General features: G+C 49.0%; 8 protein-coding genes and 1 non-coding gene across 11 annotated transcripts; 2 read left to right on the top strand and 7 right to left on the bottom strand.

Annotated features, from left to right (window-relative positions):
* Nucleotides 1–882: 882 nt before the first annotated feature.
* Nucleotides 883–971, bottom strand: FVEG_15524. The gene has a single exon. It is a non-coding gene; the product is annotated as a tRNA-Trp (tRNA).
* Nucleotides 972–1,428: 457 nt separating this feature from the next.
* FVEG_04677 (26S proteasome regulatory subunit N3) lies at nt 1,429–3,556 on the bottom strand (the record flags this gene model as incomplete). The annotated part of the gene is made up of 3 exons (XM_018892516.1): nt 3,017–3,556; nt 1,623–2,947; nt 1,429–1,572 (listed from the first exon to the last, which is right to left on the bottom strand). Exons 1-3 carry the CDS (start codon nt 3,276–3,278, stop codon nt 1,429–1,431), a joined length of 1,731 nt encoding a protein of 576 aa, XP_018749224.1. The 5' UTR covers nt 3,279–3,556.
* A 758-nt stretch (nt 3,557–4,314) lies between these two features.
* FVEG_04676 (transcription initiation factor TFIID subunit 12) lies at nt 4,315–6,426 on the bottom strand (the record flags this gene model as incomplete). The annotated part of the gene is made up of 2 exons (XM_018892515.1): nt 4,315–4,569; nt 4,621–6,426. The coding sequence occupies 2 exons, from the start codon at nt 6,424–6,426 to the stop codon at nt 4,315–4,317; spliced, it is 2,061 nt and encodes a 686-aa protein (XP_018749223.1).
* A 431-nt stretch (nt 6,427–6,857) lies between these two features.
* On the top strand, nt 6,858–8,803 carry FVEG_04675 (hypothetical protein). Its single transcript, XM_018892514.1, has 3 exons — nt 6,858–7,862; nt 7,964–8,381; nt 8,433–8,803. The coding sequence occupies exons 1-3, from the start codon at nt 7,562–7,564 to the stop codon at nt 8,491–8,493; spliced, it is 780 nt and encodes a 259-aa protein (XP_018749222.1). The 5' UTR covers nt 6,858–7,561; the 3' UTR covers nt 8,494–8,803.
* FVEG_04674 (hypothetical protein) lies at nt 7,897–9,382 on the bottom strand. Its single transcript, XM_018892513.1, has 2 exons — nt 8,972–9,382; nt 7,897–8,916 (listed from the first exon to the last, which is right to left on the bottom strand). Exons 1-2 carry the CDS (start codon nt 9,266–9,268, stop codon nt 8,656–8,658), a joined length of 558 nt encoding a protein of 185 aa, XP_018749221.1. The 5' UTR covers nt 9,269–9,382; the 3' UTR covers nt 7,897–8,655.
* Nucleotides 9,383–10,626: 1,244 nt separating this feature from the next.
* On the top strand, nt 10,627–13,341 carry FVEG_15523 (mortality factor 4-like protein 1). The gene is made up of 4 exons (XM_018904656.1): nt 10,627–11,327; nt 12,339–12,610; nt 12,658–12,773; nt 12,833–13,341. Exons 1-4 carry the CDS (start codon nt 10,923–10,925, stop codon nt 13,003–13,005), a joined length of 966 nt encoding a protein of 321 aa, XP_018749220.1. The 5' UTR covers nt 10,627–10,922; the 3' UTR covers nt 13,006–13,341.
* FVEG_04671 (hypothetical protein) lies at nt 13,238–13,992 on the bottom strand. Its single transcript, XM_018892512.1, has 2 exons — nt 13,825–13,992; nt 13,238–13,770 (listed from the first exon to the last, which is right to left on the bottom strand). The coding sequence occupies exon 2, from the start codon at nt 13,716–13,718 to the stop codon at nt 13,455–13,457; it is 264 nt and encodes an 87-aa protein (XP_018749219.1). The 5' UTR covers nt 13,719–13,770; nt 13,825–13,992; the 3' UTR covers nt 13,238–13,454.
* Nucleotides 13,993–14,312: 320 nt separating this feature from the next.
* On the bottom strand, nt 14,313–17,551 carry FVEG_04670 (ATP-citrate synthase subunit 1; the record flags this gene model as incomplete). 3 transcript variants are annotated; one of them, XM_018892510.1, is made up of 3 exons in its annotated part: nt 17,270–17,547; nt 16,111–16,558; nt 14,522–16,054 (listed from the first exon to the last, which is right to left on the bottom strand). In XM_018892510.1, the coding sequence occupies exons 2-3, from the start codon at nt 16,543–16,545 to the stop codon at nt 14,522–14,524; spliced, it is 1,968 nt and encodes a 655-aa protein (XP_018749217.1). In that variant the 5' UTR covers nt 16,546–16,558; nt 17,270–17,547. The 3 variants fall into 3 exon arrangements, with proteins under 3 accessions (XP_018749216.1, XP_018749217.1, XP_018749218.1); XM_018892511.1 differs by having other exon boundaries at nt 17,266–17,483; XM_018892509.1 differs by having other exon boundaries at nt 14,313–16,054; nt 16,111–17,551.
* A 603-nt stretch (nt 17,552–18,154) lies between these two features.
* On the bottom strand, nt 18,155–18,439 carry FVEG_04669 (hypothetical protein; the record flags this gene model as incomplete). Its single annotated transcript, XM_018892508.1, has 1 exon — nt 18,155–18,439. One exon carries the CDS (start codon nt 18,437–18,439, stop codon nt 18,155–18,157), a length of 285 nt encoding a protein of 94 aa, XP_018749215.1.
* Between the last annotated feature and the right edge of the window lie 52 nt (nt 18,440–18,491).

The following is an 18,491-nucleotide window of genomic DNA, read 5'->3' as shown; positions in this document are numbered from 1 at the left end:
CTTGTTGAGCTTGATCGATGTTCCAGCGCCTTGTGTTTATGTGCTTGCCGCATACGTATCGATTGATACTGATCGGACACAAACAGAGTGTGTTTAACAATCTTATCGTGGCTTGGATCATACAATATGTTAAGGCAACCATGGATATGGCCCACACCTGTCGATCCAAGGGCGTAAGATTGACAATTAGATGCCATAAAGTCCTAAACTACCTAGATGGGTATCTTGTGCTGTAGGCAGACTCAGCTTACTTTTTTTTTATCTTTATAAAAGAAGTATATATACAAAGATATAAATTATATAAAAAAGACTCCCAAGTGTTCATTAGCTGTGTTTACCCTTAATTTATATTCCCCATACCGCGCTGCAGCAGCGCCGTATGACTTTGAGACTTGCCTTTAAAGTTATTATGTTTTTTAGCGTAGTGTATGATGCCTTATATATAATATGCTGAAAAATAAGCATTATATTATATTATTTTTATTATAAGACCTTATTAGCTATACCTTGCATATTACTATAGAGATATTTTATCTTTTTAAAATTATTAATTAAAATATAAGTATTAAAGTAAAAGATAGAATTAATTAGCAAGACTCTAAGAAAAAAAAGGAAATATATTAAAATATCAGTCGCAGACCCTGTCAGTTGAGCTTTTTATAGCTCTTTAGCTGGTCAGGCGACGTGTTTATCTTAATTAGAGTTGCTTGAGATACTGCAGCCTAAAGGTAACCTTATTAATTAAGTTTATTAAGATTTCAGCCTAGCTAGAGACTTTATAGTTGATACTTTTATGGCTGTTATTGGAATATCTGGGTACCATTTATTAGTCGTTACTGGGTCAAGGCTATAGAAAAAAATGTTAAAATATCAAAGTATAAGTGAGGAACACCGGATTTGAACCGATAACCTTCAGGAATCTCCGTGCTTGATAGCTGGAATCTGACGCGCTACCGTTGCGCCAGCTCCCCATTTGTTGAAAGTAGGAAATCAAAGATATACTATATTCTACAGACAGGGGTCAGGTGCTCTACCGCAGAGTATGAGGTCTATCCTGGACGCCATCTGGACAGAACCTCACATTCATTCACTTAGGGAGGTAGTGTATTGCTTTTGGAATATAAGTCTGAAGAAAACGACGTTCCAATTTCTATTTCACCGAGAACGACACAGCATTCCATGCCTCTAAGTTATTCCGGCCGTGCGAGCATCTAATACACATACACTGAAGTCTGGGTACGACGTTCAAACCAGCTCAATCCCTCCCCTTTCTATCCACGCATACCGGCGAACTACCCACCACCGTCACCCTAAGCGGGCCACTCAAAGAAACTACAGCTAACGGTATCTGGCGGTGTCGGGAAGGAGAAGCCACGGGCATTAATCAATAGGTAGCGAATGCTCTCAGGCCGAGACAATATACAAAGTTTAGATACCGTCAAAGTCTCCGCCGAGATCGTCCTCGTCTAAGTCACCTTCCTGGATCTCCTTGGCCATCTCACGCTCACGCTCACGGGCCTCCTGGGCGTTCTTGAGCTCAAGACGATGTTGATTCATAGGGAATCGCATAGCCTAGTGCGAATTAGTCTCTATCCCGTCTCATGAGTGAATAGGAAACAAACCTTTACACTCTCGTCGTGAAGAGCTAAACATGCTCGAATTCGGTCGTGGAACGCCTCACCCGGCTCACGAGTAGCATACACGTCACCAACCTCCTTGCTCTTCATGAAACCCCTCTCACGATCCAAGGTAGCTTCAATTACACCGTCGCGGATAGCCTTGGCAACAATGTACTCAGCCGACTCCTCGCTACCAAGGTGCAGACGAATGCAAATGTCACGAAGAGAGATGCGAGAGTAGGACAGAGACATCATACGAATACCGGTCTTGATGACGTTCTGTCGTAAACGGAGGATGAGGCTGTACGTGCTATCTCGTCGGAAGGTATCGGCATGATCGGCAATGGCTGTCTCAAAGTCCTCAAGGTTTCCAACTCTGACCGACTTGACCAGGAGGAAGTAGGGCTGGAGAGCGACCTCCATTGTTGGCTGTCGGAACATAGCTCGGTCAGGAATGTCACCCATCAACAGCTCAACAACATAGAGCAGCTTAGTGGCCGTCTGAGCGAAACCAAGGGCGCAGCTGCTAGAAGGAGCCTTTCGGGTGGCAGCAGTGAGATGCTCATGAGCCTCGGTGTAGCGCAGCTGAATAGCTCGAATGCGACCGAGGTAGTAGAGAAATCGTGCTACCTGGTTGTTGACAGCGTTCTCGGGAAACTGGGTATGTGAGACCAAGAGATCAGCCTGGTTGATGTGCGAAGTTGATAGATAGTTTCGCAGCAGTAGAACGATAACCGATGCTTGCGTGTCGACATCTTTACGTAGCACGGCGGTTCGGAGAGCGGCGAGGAGAGTTGGCCGGATAGCGACAACGGGAGATTGGGGAGAAGGGGGAAGAGGTGCAATGTGCTCGCAAAAGATGGAGTAGTAGAAGTAGACCTTGGCAGACAAAGAGTCAAGTGTACGGCGATTGAGCGACTGGACTCTGTCCGAAAGGTACTTAGAGAAGTCGGCACCGCGCTGGAACTGCTTGGAGTCAAAGAGGAAGACCTGGACAAGAATACCAAGGAAAATATCAATCTCAGGAATGGGGTCCTTGGCTTCTTTCTTAGCACTGTTCTTGCCAGAAGTCTTCGCCTCATCGATTTCCATCTCTGAACCACTCTGTCGGCCCAGGATAACATCATCGCGCTCAATAGCAGACAAGAGCGGCTTGACAGCGGCACTCGAGTTGGCGGTAGCTGGGAAGGCCTCGGAAATGACCTGTGCAATGATATCGGGGGTCAAACGCTTGCGGATGATGGAGATAGATCGTAAGGCGCGAAGGGAGAATCTGGCGTCGAAAAGTGAAACCGCACGATCTATCAAAGCAAAGTTGCTCTTGATATCTGAGTTTGGAAAGATATGTCAGTGACTGTTTGGCTTGGTCTTACCAAGCTCCGACGACAACTACTAACCTGCGATAGTCTGTGTTACAGGGTCAACCTTGGCCTCTTCCTCTTCTTCGCCCATTGACACGTCACCTTCAGCGTCAGCGGCCGTCTTGTCAGACTTTTTCGACTTTGAAGGAGGAACAACAACGGTCATCTCTTCATCACCATCCTTGGCGGACTTCTTGCCCTTGGGCTTTGTGCTGTCCGTCATCTCTACGTCCTTATTTTTCTGAACGTTGTTCCCGGCAGGCTTCTTTCCGTTGTTGTTTGGCGTCTTGCTGGGCATGACGATGGGTTTATTTGTGTGTATTGAGAGAATATGATGCTGAAGCTGCTGAAGCTGTTGATGGTGATAGTGGGAGAATACTGTTGACCCCGTGACTCGTGTGCGCGCTTTGGCTTGTCGTGGTGCTGAGCTGATTGGGCTGGGACGGTATTGGCTTGAAGGATGTACGGTGCTGAGGCCGAGAGAGCAAGGCACGCTTTGCGAAAGAAATTAAGACTGTGGTCGTAGTGGGGAGTTTGGTGCTGGAATGGATTGAGGGAGGTTCAAGGCGATGCTGCTCGTTGCTCATGCTAGCTCACCAAATGGAGACCGGGGCGTGGTGACTGGCACTGGGGCGACTACTGAGAGACTACTTGAAAGGGCTGAAAAGTTACTTGCTTTCCCGTCTTACTTTGCGGCGTCCCACTGTACCTCTCAGGTATTCTGAATAAGCTGGCAGCTTGTGGGGCCAGGAGCAGTGACGTTTCGATGTTGCCTGCAGCCTTTTACACAACCTTTTGAATTATCACGATGCTTATGTAAATTGTGCAAATATTATGCTAGCCACTTCTTACAGGTAGGTAGGTAAGTGATAAGAGTGACGAAACCCTGTAGAACAGCTTCCAAAATCGAGAAAAGGGTTTTTATCCAAGAATAGATATGCAAATAGTATGGCCTAAGGGAACAAATCTGTATGGTTCCCAGACTTCTCTTTTCCTGATGTTGGCAAGAGCAGATGGGAATTTGGCGACACTTCAAATTCTAGGACTATAGAGAGTGTCGGGTCATACTTAGGTAAAGTTGGCAGGCGTAATATTATGTGCATCATGACTCCGAAGGTCAACTGTTGCATATGGGAGAGGCACCTCATATCATGGTCTACCTTCTTTTCGAGAATAGCCTCATCTTACCAAAACGAATACCCCTTGACGCCGATTTGTTCCGGGTATACACCCAACGCCTGTTTTCGTAAAACACAAAAAGTGTACCAATGCCCGATGTTCTTTTTGCCCGCCGATAGGCGTTTTCGTATCCACTACTTGCCCGGGGCCAGGCATCATTCACCCTTGCCAGGCATGACCTTCGCCGCTTGGACTGCACTCATTTTTGCAATCCATCCAGTAGATGGCTGGATCTTGCGGACAGTACGAAGCTCATCAGACGAGTATCCAGGGACACGGATGTTGTAAGTTCTCTCTAAGACAAGTTGAATGTCACGAATCTCGAGCACTTTGGAACCACGCTCCTTTGAGTTTCGACACGCCGCATGGAGGACACTGTCAACGAACGAGTCTGCCATGTTCAGGACGTTCTAGGACTAAATTAGTGATTTCATCTCAACTGCAATATGCGATCAACTTACCTCCTCCACTTCAGGAGTGAGCAGGTTTCCATCTTGCCCCTCGATCGGGCCTCCGCATACTTGCCGAACGAGTTCGTCCAATTTCTTCTTACTCAAAACGTGATCTCCCTCAGCTTCATGGTTGTAGGCCGGAATTCTAGCCATCGCCGGTTGGTTAATAACGCCGCCAAGGGTTCCGCTGCCTTGGGACATTGTAGGCCGACCAGTGTTCACACCACCACCAACCGAAACACCTTGGGGCACAGCTGTAGCCTTTTCAGGAAGCACCTTGGGGATAGGCATTTTAGACTGCATTGGCGTTTGTTGGGGTTGTGGAGGATGTGCATGTGGATGGCCTTGTGGTGTTGGTTGCTGAGGAACGTTAGGTCCCATCACTCCTTGATTCACTGCACTACCCGGTGTAGGTGTTCCAGTTGCGGCAGGCCGGCCAGGCACCGAGGCACTTCCTGGAGTGTTAATAGCCTTCTGGTTTGCAAGATCCATCGCAGCTGAGTGACTGAGAGCCTGCTGAGGACCCGCCGCCGTGACTGGAGCAGAAGCCGCCGCCTGTTGGGGCGTAGGGATCCGTGGTGCGCTCTGCTGTGTCGGCGTCCCAGCCTGATTCTGCGCAGCTGCCGAAGCCATCACAGGATTCATGGGGGGTGCACCAGGTTCCTGTTTAACCTGAACTTGCGCCGCTGGTAGTTGCTGGCGTCCTGGTTGAGGTGTCCCTTGCCCGGGACGTACCTGCGCCGGTGCTGTTCCAGGTGTTCCGTTCACTGGGGAAGCTCGACTGACGGCGGCTAACTGCTGCTTAGCAACTTCGACGGCCGCGTTAACCGCGGCAGTATTGGCCTGCGCGTTGTTCTGTTGCTGAGTCGCTTGAGGTTGGCTCTGCGCTGCCTGGGTTTGTTGTTGTTGCTGCTGCTGCTGCGGCCTCGACTGTGCTTGCGGTTGATTTTGTTGTGTCGCTGCAGCCTGCTGCACCGGCTGATTTCCTTGTTGCGACAACCTGGCAGAGTTTTGTGCTTGCGGTTGAGTTTGACCTTGTGCTTGAGCCTGGCCAGTGCCCTGCAGACTTCCCTGTTGCTTGCGCACATTGTCAACCCATTTATGGGCATCCGTATGGGCTTTGAGCTGCTGATCCTTCTTCAATTGTAGCTGTCGAAGCTCGTCTTCTTTAAACGGCTGTCCGGCCGCGGCTCTATCATTGATGATTTTATCAATTTGAGACACTTTTTGTTTGCTCGCATCCATAGTCATCAAGGCTCGGGTATAACGTTCCTTGATCTCTTCTATCCATTTGGTAGCCTCCGCAGCGGATTTATCGATGACGGACTGAGGAGCTCGAAAATTAATCTTATTAACATGCTGCTGGATATGATCGGGAACTGGGTTTCGTCGAACGGCAGCAGCAGCGGCGGCGGATTGGTTACCTGCAGCAGCCCCGGCAGCTTGTTGCTGAGGCTGTGCTTGATTTGCTTGCCCAGCAGCGTTCTGTTGCATTTGCTGAGGGCGAGCCTGCTGGTTTTGGGCATTCTGTCCTTGCATTTGCTGGGAGCGTCTTTGCTGGATCTTTGTGATAAGCATCTTGGAGAACTCTATAATCTTTTGACGGGCAGCAATGTGATCCGGGCTGTTCTGGGGAGAGTTGTTGGCTTTGTTCCAAAGACCCTGCAATCCGGCCTCGTACTTCGACTTTTCCTCATCACTCAATGTTGGAAGGTTTCTGATTTGGTTGGGTTGATACATAGGTGGTGGGCGTTGTTGTGCCTGACCAGCACCAGCTTGCTGGCCTTGGCCTTGCTGGCCCATCTGAGGATTCATAATCAACGTGATGGAATAGGACTGCAGGCAGGGTCGTTGCTACGGGACGGATCGAATGGTACGGACACAACGATAATACGGGTTGGAAAACGTTACGTGGGTAGAGGATTGGAGTAGATAAGTGTACAATACAACAAATAAGGGGATCAGAAACTTCAAGACCAAGAATAAACCCTATAGTTAAAATCTGGTAGTGTCGTGAATCACTTTACAGACGCGCGCGTCGAAGAGGGCGTGAGAATGACACGGAATAAGTGTCGGTCCGTGTCCTTGTATTTGTGATCATGACTGGGGTGCGGTACTGGTAGCCAGTAGGTTACGATAGTTGTTGGGGTCTCGTAGAGTGACGGAACAGGAGATTTGCTTAATTTAGTGGAACTTGTCTAACTAACAAGTACTTATCCGTAGACACCTAGCATGTCCTAGTATGTGTTAGCTCTAGAACACGTCTGTCAGGATGGGCTGGAGCTATCAAACCGTTGCTTGTTAGGTGTCATCATTGGTTTTTCCGATTGTCGGTCGGGGTTTGACTTTGCGTGGGGGAATACGCCATGTGGATGGAAACTCCAGCATCTATGTTATATGACCATACTTGTAACACGTCGATTACCAGCGTTATCAAGAACCAGACTTCTGGAGTACCATTCATGAGCCAAAGTGCTTTGATTGACCTGATTTCTTTGGTTTGATTTGATTCCAACTCTCTCTTTCGTAACACTTAATTTACCAGTCTCCTGGCTCAGAATTTCCAGGTTTAAACTGCCCTACCTTTACATGACCTTACGTATAAGTCAGCAGCCAAGGTAATAAAGAGGAGTTAACAAAGTGCATAAGCCACTGAAGAATCTCCCCAACCATTACAAGGGTCCAGCTTTCCCCATGCATCCAATTTCACTGGGGGTCTTTATCCAAGCTTAGCCATAGTTACCTTACCTTAGCCCATCCATTCATTCATCTCCACCGGAGCCCGTTCATCTTTCCATCTGGCCATTACCTGCCTGTCTTATCTTCCCTTCCTTCTTCTTCTTCCTCTCTTCCATTCCTCTCCAGCCGTCTCCTCGAGGTAGACATTTGTTGATTAACTTGCGCCATATCGCTGTCAACTATCACAAGCTCATAGAAGTAAATTGCCAACATGCGCTTCTCGTCCTCAACTGTTCTTGCGGCTCTGCCCGCCCTTGCTGCCACTCAGGACTCGCCTATCGACCAGTACAAGGCCCAGTTCCAAAATGTCATCGGACAGTTCGCCTCTTATATTCCCAACCCAGGCCACCATGACCCTGTTGCAGCCGCTGAGGCGAAGGCTGGTTCTATGAGACTCAACGTCCTGACCCTTGAAAACTGGAAGCAAACCCTTTACGAGCCTGTTTCCGCAGGTGCTACTACACCTGAGGAGTGGTGGTTGCTCATCTCTGGCGGCAACAAGACATGCTACGGTACGTTTGATCACCAAGAAGTTACACTACATGATCTATGCCATAATTTTTTATTACCACCCTGTTAGTCGTAATGAACTACTGCTAAAATGTAATTCAAGGTCGATGCGGAACTGTCGAGCAGGCCTTCAACGAGACCGCTGCGAAGTTTGCGCTCCTCGACAACACTCCCCATATGGCTTACTTGAATTGCGACAACCAGCCCATTCTCTGCAATGCCTGGTCTGCGGGCCCCGCCAGCCTCTATATCATTGAGATGCTCCCCGAACCCGCGCCGGTCGAGATTTATAGCAAGAGGCTTAACTTGACCACCACAACCTCGGACACTCTGGTTGCCTTCCACGAATCCGGCAGCAAGGACCAGTTCCATCGCATTGACAGCAGCTGGTTCCATCCCTTCAACGGCAAGCTTGCCGAGTACGGCGTAGCTGTTCCCTTCGGCTACCTCATGTGGGCTATGGGCCTCATCCCCAACTGGCTCTTCATGCTCGTTGTCTCTTTCGGTAGCCGCGCCATGATGTGAGTTATTTCAACCCCTGAGCCAAACAAAAGTGATACTAATAGCACTAGGTCCCGTCGTATGCAAGGCGTCAACGGTGGCCCTCAGGCTGGTGCTCAGCGCGCCCAATAATTCGTTCTTGGCAAACACTTGACAGGCTTTAGTGATGGAACCGTCGAATTGTTCGATATCTGGGAAATGTTGATCTGTCGTGCAAATATATGAAGATTCTGGCTCGGAGAGATCATGATTATTTTCGTGAAGTTGCAGATGCCCTTGAAGTGATATGTTCGTTCATGATTTGTTTCCGCAAGCTGCTTCTACGTTTTTGAGGCCATCAATAACCCCCTCGCTTATGCGACCATTGGCGAATTTCCCGTATCGTAGATCGCTCAATCCTCCTATAGTCTGTTGTACAGAGTCGAGCAATATTGCTTCTTCCTCTTTCAAATGTGCAAGTTCGGCATGTAGTGCACCTGCGGCACCCTCAAGTTCTGGAATAACAGAGTTGAGAGTATGTTTGGCACTCGCTGCACCTGAAGCATCTCCAAATAACTGTAAGCAGCGTCGGTCAGTATTCGCGCGGTGATGTGTACTTGTATGGACATACTGCTCGCTCCATCTCAATCTCGGCGTCTATATCCTCTCGCTCTGCCTCGCGCTTAGCCCGTACGACTTCTCGCCGCATTGCGATCCCTCGTTTCGCTTCATGTGCGATATTCTCGGCGACTTGGTCGAGAAGATCTGTGCGTTGAGCTTGTAGATCTCGAAAGAGTGATCGAACCTGAGGTGAGGATTGTAGTGGACGGGGGAAAAGGGCTTTGAATTGCTCGAGTGTGACGATAGCGGTCAAAGAAGATGGCTGTATGAGGTAATTTGCAAGAAGTTCTGCTTCTGTTGGTGCCATGTCTATGGTTTCGAGTTGGGTTAACCCCCGTGCAACTGTTTAAAAGGGCCCTCGATGCTAAGACAGATATTGGACCGATATGCTTAGGTAGGTAGCTTCGATGGGATGTAATCAGGACGCGTCTTGAAAATGAAGCGCGTAAAGTGCCCCACATTGCCCAAGCCTAAATGATGCATCCCCAGCTTACACAACAGGGCGTTATACAGGAATTTCAGCCTTACCCAAGCTTTCAATGCCTGGGTAGCTAGGAACGAGACAATAGGGAATTTGGGTAGACCTTTCTGAATTAGTAAGTACCATTTGGTGCCCTCCTCGGCTCTTTTCCTCGTCTTCATGTTTTCCCCCCTTTGTTGATAAACGAAGTCTCATACAAGCATGAGCTAGGAGCAGTGTAGCTGCGCACACCCATTGTACATATTATCATACTTTTATGCCTCTTGGGCTTCTGTCTAAACCTCGGAGTGCCCGCTGGCGCCCCTCTTCCATCGCGACTAATAACAATAATAATAGTTGAAGCTGAGCTACTGTCAAGTTGACCTCGAGATTTGGTCATCCTGTGCTGGCAAGTCAACGATATCAAGTTCCCGCCAAAGGTCCGAGGAAACGGTCAATGTCTACTCAGAAAATCCATATTATGTCCTCTTTCTGGTGGCAGCACTCGGTAGTGAAAAGATCACAGCAGCATTAAAATCGAATGGCTCAGGGGCTCTTGTATCAGTTGGGGTGATTCACATAGAAATAGTATAAAGGCATCTTTAAAGCATACTGTTCATGGTCCTTCTATTGTCTGCCAAAAGCAACACAGTTCCCCAACTCAAGCCTTCCACTGCATATAACCAACCTAGACAGATATATATCCGAATTACTCGAGGCTAGGTTACCAGTAGATACCACAATAAAGAGCCACCTAAATGATGGCTAGATGGGAGAAGGTGAAGTCAAGGACCATATATATATGCATAGATGTGTAGGCGTCTCTAAGGGATTCGGGTGAAGTCTTTATGCCGTAAGAAGGAACTCGATGGTTTCAAAAAAGAAAGAGAAGAGAAGCACAGGCAATGGCCGGTGTACCGATAGCTGTTCCATTAAACTTCAAAGGTCCAAGACCTTTTCCCAGTGACAAGAACCTAAATTGGCTGGAATCGAATCTGGATTGCATGTCTCGAGAGCGGGCCTGGGGGTGTCCTCCCACTAATTCAGCCTGGTGTAAGCATTAGCTTTCCACTATCCACTCCTTTGTTACCAACAAATCCCTTATCTTATCACATCCATTCAAGCACTTCCATCGGCTTTGACTCTGAACCAACCTAAGGGGGGCTGTCGCGTCGCGTGGTCACAGTGAACATCCCCTGTCCCTCATTAACGCGAACTAAGTGTGTACCTTGCCTTCTCTAAAGTACGGGTGACTACTCCGTACCTTACCGTAAATTGTTAACAGAAACCTGTACCTGCACTGTATCTGGGCATTCAATCTCATTTATCCATCCACCCACCCATACATTCCCGTACCCATTGTTCTTATTATCAACACTTATCGATTTTGGACTGGACTAGACTTTGGAGAACTACATCTGTGCTTTATTAACTTTGCTTTTATACCACTTCTGTACCACTCTTGTTACTTCTTCTCTTTTTTGTTCTTTACATCACAGACATGGCTCCTGCTCGACAGCAACCGGCGCCACCGCCGTTCAGCAAAGATGAAAAAGTGCTCTGTTTCCACATGGACATGCTCTACGAGGCCAAGATTATGGATGTTCAGCCAGGTGAGAAGCCCAGTGACGGATACAAGTACAAAGTCCATTACAAGGGGTGGAAGAACACCTGGGACGACTGGGTGCTGGTAGACCGTATCCGGCCATTCGACGATGAGCACAAAGAGCTGGCTGCACAGTTGCACGCGCAGTTGAAGCATAACATCCAACGAAGCACTAAGCAGCCGAAAAAGGGCCTGAGAAGTGGTGCTGAGTCTGCTAGAGTCAGCGAGGAGCGATCAGGCTCTGCCACTGTTCAAGGGGGGAGGGGAGGAAGACGAGGCAAAGACTGGGAATTGGAACAGGTAAGAGAAATTCTTTGCTCGTTGATATTCCTTGCTGCGTTACCCAGACCATATCATTCAATGCTTTGTTTGCTCTTTTTGCGAGTGTTCTCCGGCGGTTTTGGGCTGTGATATGTAAAATATGGCCTAGTTGGCCCTTTGGTGAGACTGGTTGAAAGAAGAAGGATCTATACTCTGTTACACTATTCACCAAGTCCTCATTATCTCAAAATTGGGGAGAAGGCTGTTATTGTATCATAGTGTGTTTCCCGTCTGATCTATTGAACCAGGGCCATACCGAGCCTTATATTGTGTTCCAGCCTCCGCCTACACCCAACACTGCCCATGGCGCTGCCGTTTTCCCCTCTACGATTCCTTTCTTGTCACTCCTCGCCCTTGTCCCAGCATCAACATCCCACTTTGACAAGACATCATTTCTACGCACTACATCCTTTTCCTCCCGCAGCTCTTGTCTGCTCTACCGTTTTCAAAGTTCTCGTACTTCCTAGTCTTCTTCCTCCCATCATAACATTTCCCTTGCTTGAGCACTTGCCCCCTGTCACCCCCAGCCCTTCAACAACGGCAAGGCACTGCGGCGTCATGGAACCGACGGGCGACCTTTCTGCTCCCCGAGGCTTTTTTCCTGTCTCCAATGTTCAGGGCTCTCCTGATTTGGCTCAGCCTGACAAGTTGGTGGATTCTCTTAAGTCCGTTAAGAAGGTCAAGTTGGCCAAGCTCAAAGAACCCAAGGATCATCTTGCTCTTCTCCCATCTAGTGGCCATCGCTATGTAACAGAGTCGGGCAAACTAATCCATGATGATCGCTACGCTATGCCCTTGACTGTCGAAGACGAGCCAAAGCAGCCACGTCAGAAGCCTCTCAAGCCTAGTGCCAAGCCTAAGCCGCGCTCATGCGACCAGCTCGAGACGGTATTTTGATCCCATATACACTCCTTGATTTCATATGCCTATACAGCGGCCACCAGCTGTGTTACAGCTCGAATAATCATCCATTTACTAACCTTGCCTTAGGAGGATGCTTTTCACAACAAACCTATGATTAAACTCCCAGTACCCGACCACATTCAAGCGATGCTGGTTGATGATTGGGAAAACATCACCAAGAATAACCAGCTTGTCCCTCTTCCTCACAATAAGCCAGTCGCCAAGATATTTGAAGACTATCTTGCGCATGAGCGTCCATACCGCGAGGAGGGATCTTCCAGCATGGACATCTTGGAAGAAGTCGTCGCAGGCTTCCGCGAGTACTTCGAGAAGGCTCTCAGCAGAATCTTGCTGTACCGGTACGTGTAATCGCTTCTCGACGGTTCAGACAACTGACTGGGACTAGTTTCGAGCGCCACCAGTACATGGAGCTCAAGAAGCTCTGGGAGAACCCTGAGGCGAACCCAGAAATCACCAATGTCTGCGATGTCTATGGCGCTGAGCATCTTGCTCGGCTAATTGGTACCTATTTCCCTTCGCCCTTGATGATAGACAGTTTCTTGCTGACTTGATGCTACCAGTCTCTCTCCCCGAACTGTTGGCGCAGACCAACATGGACCAGCAGTCCGTGTCCCGTCTTCGAGAGGAGATAGGAAAGTTCAATGTCTGGCTAGGACGTAACTGCGAGACATATTTTGTTAACGAGTACGAGACTCCCAGCCAGGAGTATATTGACAAAGCTCGTAGCTTCTGAACCGCACGTTCTATCAAGGAACTCATAGTTTCTAGTACCAGGGCTTTTGCCTTGTGCGCTGCCTGCTCCACCACTTGAGACTGTTTTATTGGGGCAATATCAGGCTTTAACTCTGGCAGATGGGCAGAGAGACAAACTAGAAGTTTCACTCACATTATGACCCATTTTGGGGTAGTACGACTTGCGGTTGGGATAAAAGAGGGCTAGACACGTAATTGTGAGTTGGGGTATTCGTGATACATCTGTAATGAGTACCGTGTTATGGGTGTTTAGGGTCTCAATGCGAAATTCCTGTATTTCATTTCTCCATTCAAGTGATTTGTGAATTAAAACGTGATATGTCTTGATCGCACCTCTAGAGTTTCGTCCTATCTTGCACCAGCTTTTGTACAAGGATCATTACAGTATAGTACACTCCCATTTCTCTTTCTTGGTATCATCACATATTTTTACATTCTTGGCACAGCCTTTTCAACGTAAAATCCGGGGTCCGGGGTCCGCGCAGCCTTTACTTCTCTTTTGCTCAGTGCGCGATCCACCTCCTCAACACGAACCAGCTCCTTCACCTTGAGGATCATACCAGCGAACTGTGGGTGAACGGGATGAAAGACGGTCTGCATACGACGGCGCAGGCCTAGAGCGGCGAGGACACCTCTTGTGCGCTCAGGGAGACCGATGGCGGAGCGATGGAGGGTGATGCGGAAGAAAGACATTGTTGGAGGTGGTTGTAGTGGTTGATCCTTGGAAGAAAATGGAGCGCAGGATCTGTGCTTTGTGTGAGCGAGATCTACTTATAAATGGGAGATGAGGGCTACCTACCAAGATGGTCTGCAATTGGAATCGAAGAAGCCCCAGAAAGAACACCAACCCGCCGTTCACGTTTCGTCGGTCGTCGTCAAAGAAGCATGAGCTCAAGAGTTGGCGTCAAAATCACTGGATACGCCAACCCGTTTTGGAAACGTGTCATGTGACCACCCTGAGAGGACTTCTCATGATGAACCACGTGAGTCAAGTCTTCCGCCTCAGAAATACATCAAACTTCAAGTGATGTCTTCCCCAAGATGTGCTCATTGATTCAAGAGGTTTTCTGAGGTGCCGTGACTCGTTATCCCTTAATCTAACATCTTTGACCGTAATGTTTCCCTGAAGATATGATCGATATCATCAAAGACTCGGGAGCTGGCGAACGCTCCACACCTAAAACAAATACGGGTTGACAAGAAGAGTGATCCGAATTGCAAAGGCGAGGGCTCTCGAACCACCATATTATGTTCATCATGACACATCAAGCATGTAACGCGAGAAGATCTCATAGCAAACATCAACATTCATGTCTATAGAATCAAGCGAGTAATATGGAGGTCCATCTTGCGGCCTCCAGCACTAGTTACATTGTATTGGAATCCTCATACAGACCGTCGTTTTTTTCCCACGACGCGTCCAGGCCGGCACAAAATCATCAAATGCTCGACGCCTTATTTCTTCCTTTCCCATTTGAATTATCATTCTCCATCTCTTACAGAGAAACTTCCACCCGGCCCTCAGCACCAGGGGCTCCAGCCTCCCGAAGGTTGGGGAGGAGGTAGGTGATGTCATCCCAAGGATGACGGTAAAGACCAGTACGCAGACGCTTCTGGTCGAGGAAATGGGCAATAAGACCAATGCTTCGGCCAAGAACAAAGAGACCGTTGAGAACACCCATCTTGAGATAATCTTCAGCCTCCTCGGCGGAGAAGGCACCGCAGTTGCGGACGAGATCGACGAAGCAGACAGCAATGCAACCATCAACGTTGAGAATCAGGTTATCTTTCTTGGAAGTGGTGACAGTCTCGACAGCAAGAGCGTAGTCAAGGAGCTTGTGACTAGGGAAGTTGTTGAGAACATATTCCTTAACGAGCTCGACTCGAAGATCGGGGTTGTTTCGGGACTTGATACGGTGTCCAATACCGGGAATGAGCTTGTTGGCCTTGCGCATGCTGTCGACGAAGTCGCGGGGGCTGAGACCCTTGTCGAAGGCACGGGTGAACTCCTCAGCGGCGCCGTCGAGAGCACCACCAAATCGGGAGCCAATGGTTAAAAGACCAGAAACGAGGGCGCTGATCAAGTCCTTACCAGCACGGGTAGTGATAATGGTGTTCATGGCACCAGAAACGGCGGGACCGTGATCGGCAGTGAGCATAAGAACCATCTCGAGGAACTTAGAAGCGTATGAAGGCAGGCGGCGGCGGAACCACAGCAGAGACATGACACCGCCAATGCCGATATCCTCCTTGAAAACGTCGGAGATGGGCATGCCAGCGTAGAGAAGCTCCTGGCCACGATCATCGGAGATGGTGGAGATGAAGGCAGCAGGCTTTCGGATGAGACCGAGCTCCTGGGCCCAAGAGTAGTCGAGAGGGATCTTGGGAACAACCGGCTCGGGCTGGGGAACAATAGTGCCTTGGGAGACAAGCTTGTCATACACTTCCTTAAGAGTGGTGGGAAGATCCTCGAAGGTAGCAGGTACGTAGAAGCCGGCCTCCTTCATCTTCTCGTTCTTCATCTTGGCAGTCTCAAGTTGAGAGTTGGCGAAAGAACCAGCGTGGCCGAACTGAACCTCGGTCTTGAACATGCTGGCGCAAGTGCCAATGGCCCAGGCAACGATGGGCTTGGTGATGATACCCTGCTTAACAGCATCAATGACCTTGTACTCCTCAACACCACCGACCTCACCGAGCAAGACAAGGATCTTGCACTCAGGGTCGGCCTGGTATCGCAGGAGATGGTCAATGAAAGTGGTACCGGGGTATCTATCACCACCGATGGCGATACCCTCATACACACCATCGGTATTCTGGGAAATAATGTTGTTGAGCTCGTTGGACATACCACCAGACTTGGAGACGTAGCCAACGGAACCCTTACGGTAAAGCTTGGAGGCAACAATGTTGTCCATCATACCACCAGTGTTACCAATCTTGAAGCTGCCGGGCTTGATACCACCGACCGTAGCAGGTCCAATAATGGTAACACCCTTCTTCTTCGCGACGTGGGCGATCTCACGAGCTCGCTAGAGAGGAATTGTTAGTTGCTTTTTTCAGTACACGACAATTGGCATGTACTTACTCGCTCAGGAACACCCTCAGCAATAATAGCAATGGTCTTGACCTGAGGGTTCTCCATAAGCTCCATGGTGGAGCTGTACACACTTCTGGAGGAAGCAAAGTTGACGACGACGTCGACATCGGGGTGCTTGCTCATTGCCTTGTCAACCTGCTGGTAGACGGGCAGAAGAGTCTCGCTAGTTCCCCAATACATCTTGCTGACGAACTGACCACCGAAAGTGTAGATGATACCGGCGACCGAGGGCTTAGAGCGCTTGCAGATGAAGTCGAAATCGAGCATGCCCTGGACGGCTCGCGGCTGAAGACCGTAGACGAAGCATCGCGTCTTGTCGGTGAAGAGAGCGTGCTCGGGAAGAGGACTCAGAGGTCGGCTGGGAGCCGGGAAACGCTGAATGTTGTCGTTGGCCGACAAGCTGCTGGAGGAAGCGGGAGCCATTGTGAATATCGAACTTGAACGGTGTGAGTAGAGGCGGGAGAATTGAAGGTGTAAAGCGCTGGAGGAACCAAATAAGGTGTCAGCTGCTGGGGAGAGGAAACGCTCTGAGCTCTCAGGGGAGAAGTTGGCTCAAAGGAATTAGGTATGGAGGGAGATGTATGAAGAGGAAGATGGGGAAGGAATTGAGATGAGTAGAAGAAACGGTCGAGAAGATCCGTCAGTTGAAGGAGACAAAGTCGGAGACGAGACAAGACGAGGGGGAGGGGAGTGAGTGGATGGGACGGGACCTAGAAATCAGGAGGAATGACTGAACGCCTCTGGTGAGGTGGGAGGTGGGCAAGTGAGAGCTGGACTGGGCTTGGATTTTTTGGTTTTGGTTGACTTTCAAGGGTCGATGAGGCTTCTCTCAGCAATCAGTGGACAGCTGCAGCACCAATTCACCACGGTGCTATGTCCTGTCGGGTTCTGCTTGAGGTCTCACCACACCCCAAAAAACTTAGTGGGGTTGACGCCTCTGCAACTGCAAGGACCGCTGCTTGGGGTTCAAGTAACATGTACCTCAGGTACAGTACATCGAGGGGCAGGAAGTTTACCCCTGTTGGCCCACCTCCCGGTACATCACTAGCCATCGCTCGCGCCAGTTTTCTCACGCAACCCATCGCCCATACCCGTACACAGACCATTTTTTTGGAGCAGATGAACGGAAACAAGCTCACTCACTCACTTTTTAAGAGCCAATAATTGGGTCTTGTCTAATGACTTTTTTTTGGTGATATCTCTCTTGGGAAACTCAATTGCCAAGATGGGGAATTCCTCGGCCGACCAGATGGACGTCCAATGTCTCGAGACGGTGAGTGGTGATGTACATAGTTGGATTTCATCAACCAGCCAGTTGGGGAAGAAGCTTGTATTTTCTTTGGGGATGTCGCTTGTTGCAGGGTCCTCTTTTTTTTTTCTTGTTGATCTGTTGAATCCGGGCTTTGTTTTTTTGTTTGTTTTTTTTTTTGGTCAAGGCGCTTTGCAATTGAGCTTGAAGACTGGAGCTGCCACACCATGAGGGGCCGTTGTCCATGCCAGTCTGTACTTGTAGGAGGCGTCTTGTAATGGCGCTTATCCCCACTATGGCCCCGAGAAGTTTATGAATAGCCGAATTTGATACCATCAAGTAGTCAAAAATACGGGTAATGCTTAAAGAATCTGTGCATATTGTTTTGCGGCCAAGAGACATGTCGACTGTGGCCCGGTGAAACGATAGGGTCATCCCGTGTTTTCGTGTGCAGCCAACCCATGCCCTGCATTAATCCATACGGAGAGCCGTCGAAGATCTTGCAAGATCATCGGTAACTATTTCATGAACTGACACTTGAGTTCACTAGTCCGTTCAACTGTCAGTATAGTAATACTCAGAATGTCGTAAGCCTCTGCTTCAGGAAACTGGCAGGCTAATGATCAGACGCCCTTGGTCAAGTCGATGATTTTCTTGGCTGGTGGTGGTATCACGTTGAGGTCCGACAGCCTTCCAGTCCTACCAGACCCTTTTCCAGGGAAGAAGGTAGGGGAATGGAAAGGCGGCATGGAAACATTGTTGAGTGGGACACACATGCTCACATTAGCCAAGGTCGGCTGGACTGAAGCTAGCCCTACCGCTTGGTACAATAGCAAGGCTAGAAAAATGAATCAAGTGAAACCTGGCTGTCACTAAACAGCCGCATTGCATCTGTAACTGCGTTGATATTCCGTACCCGTCAAAACGAAGCCACTTTCTCATCTTGGATACCCTCCTTCTGGACTGTCTAGACTGTCCAACTGATGTTCCACAGATGGTCTGCAGTTCCAAAAAGGCATGGACGCTTGCACAGCCTGTCCTGTAAAGAAATTTCTCTCCACCGAACATCGGAAGCTTAGATATGCGATTTGATGGATACCGAACCCGTAGCCAACCGGTA

Source organism: Fusarium verticillioides, chromosome 4, assembly GCF_000149555.1.
Source record: "Fusarium verticillioides 7600 chromosome 4, whole genome shotgun sequence".
In the NCBI taxonomy this organism is placed as follows: Eukaryota; Fungi; Ascomycota; class Sordariomycetes; order Hypocreales; family Nectriaceae; genus Fusarium; species Fusarium verticillioides.
The sequence above is the reverse complement of the archived record's forward strand: the minus strand, read 5'-3'. Positions and strand labels throughout refer to the sequence as shown.

Bases quoted from the DNA above. Each gene is read 5' to 3' on its own strand.
- FVEG_04675 (XM_018892514.1), top strand. From the start codon at position 7,562: ATGCGCTTCTCGTCCTCAACTGTTCTTGCGGCTCTGCCCGCCCTTGCT. The intron at 7,863-7,963 runs GTACGTTTGATC...ATGTAATTCAAG, and splicing joins CGGCAACAAGACATGCTACG to GTCGATGCGGAACTGTCGAG. The intron at 8,382-8,432 runs GTGAGTTATTTC...TAATAGCACTAG, and splicing joins TTCGGTAGCCGCGCCATGAT to GTCCCGTCGTATGCAAGGCG.
- FVEG_04674 (XM_018892513.1), bottom strand. From the start codon at position 9,268: ATGGCACCAACAGAAGCAGAACTTCTTGCAAATTACCTCATACAGCCA. The intron at 8,917-8,971 runs GTATGTCCATAC...CGCTGCTTACAG, and splicing joins AGATTGAGATGGAGCGAGCA to TTATTTGGAGATGCTTCAGG.
- FVEG_15523 (XM_018904656.1), top strand. From the start codon at position 10,923: ATGGCTCCTGCTCGACAGCAACCGGCGCCACCGCCGTTCAGCAAAGAT. The intron at 11,328-12,338 runs GTAAGAGAAATT...ACCTTGCCTTAG, and splicing joins AAGACTGGGAATTGGAACAG to GAGGATGCTTTTCACAACAA. The intron at 12,774-12,832 runs GTACCTATTTCC...TGATGCTACCAG, and splicing joins GCATCTTGCTCGGCTAATTG to TCTCTCTCCCCGAACTGTTG.
- FVEG_04671 (XM_018892512.1), bottom strand. From the start codon at position 13,718: ATGTCTTTCTTCCGCATCACCCTCCATCGCTCCGCCATCGGTCTCCCT.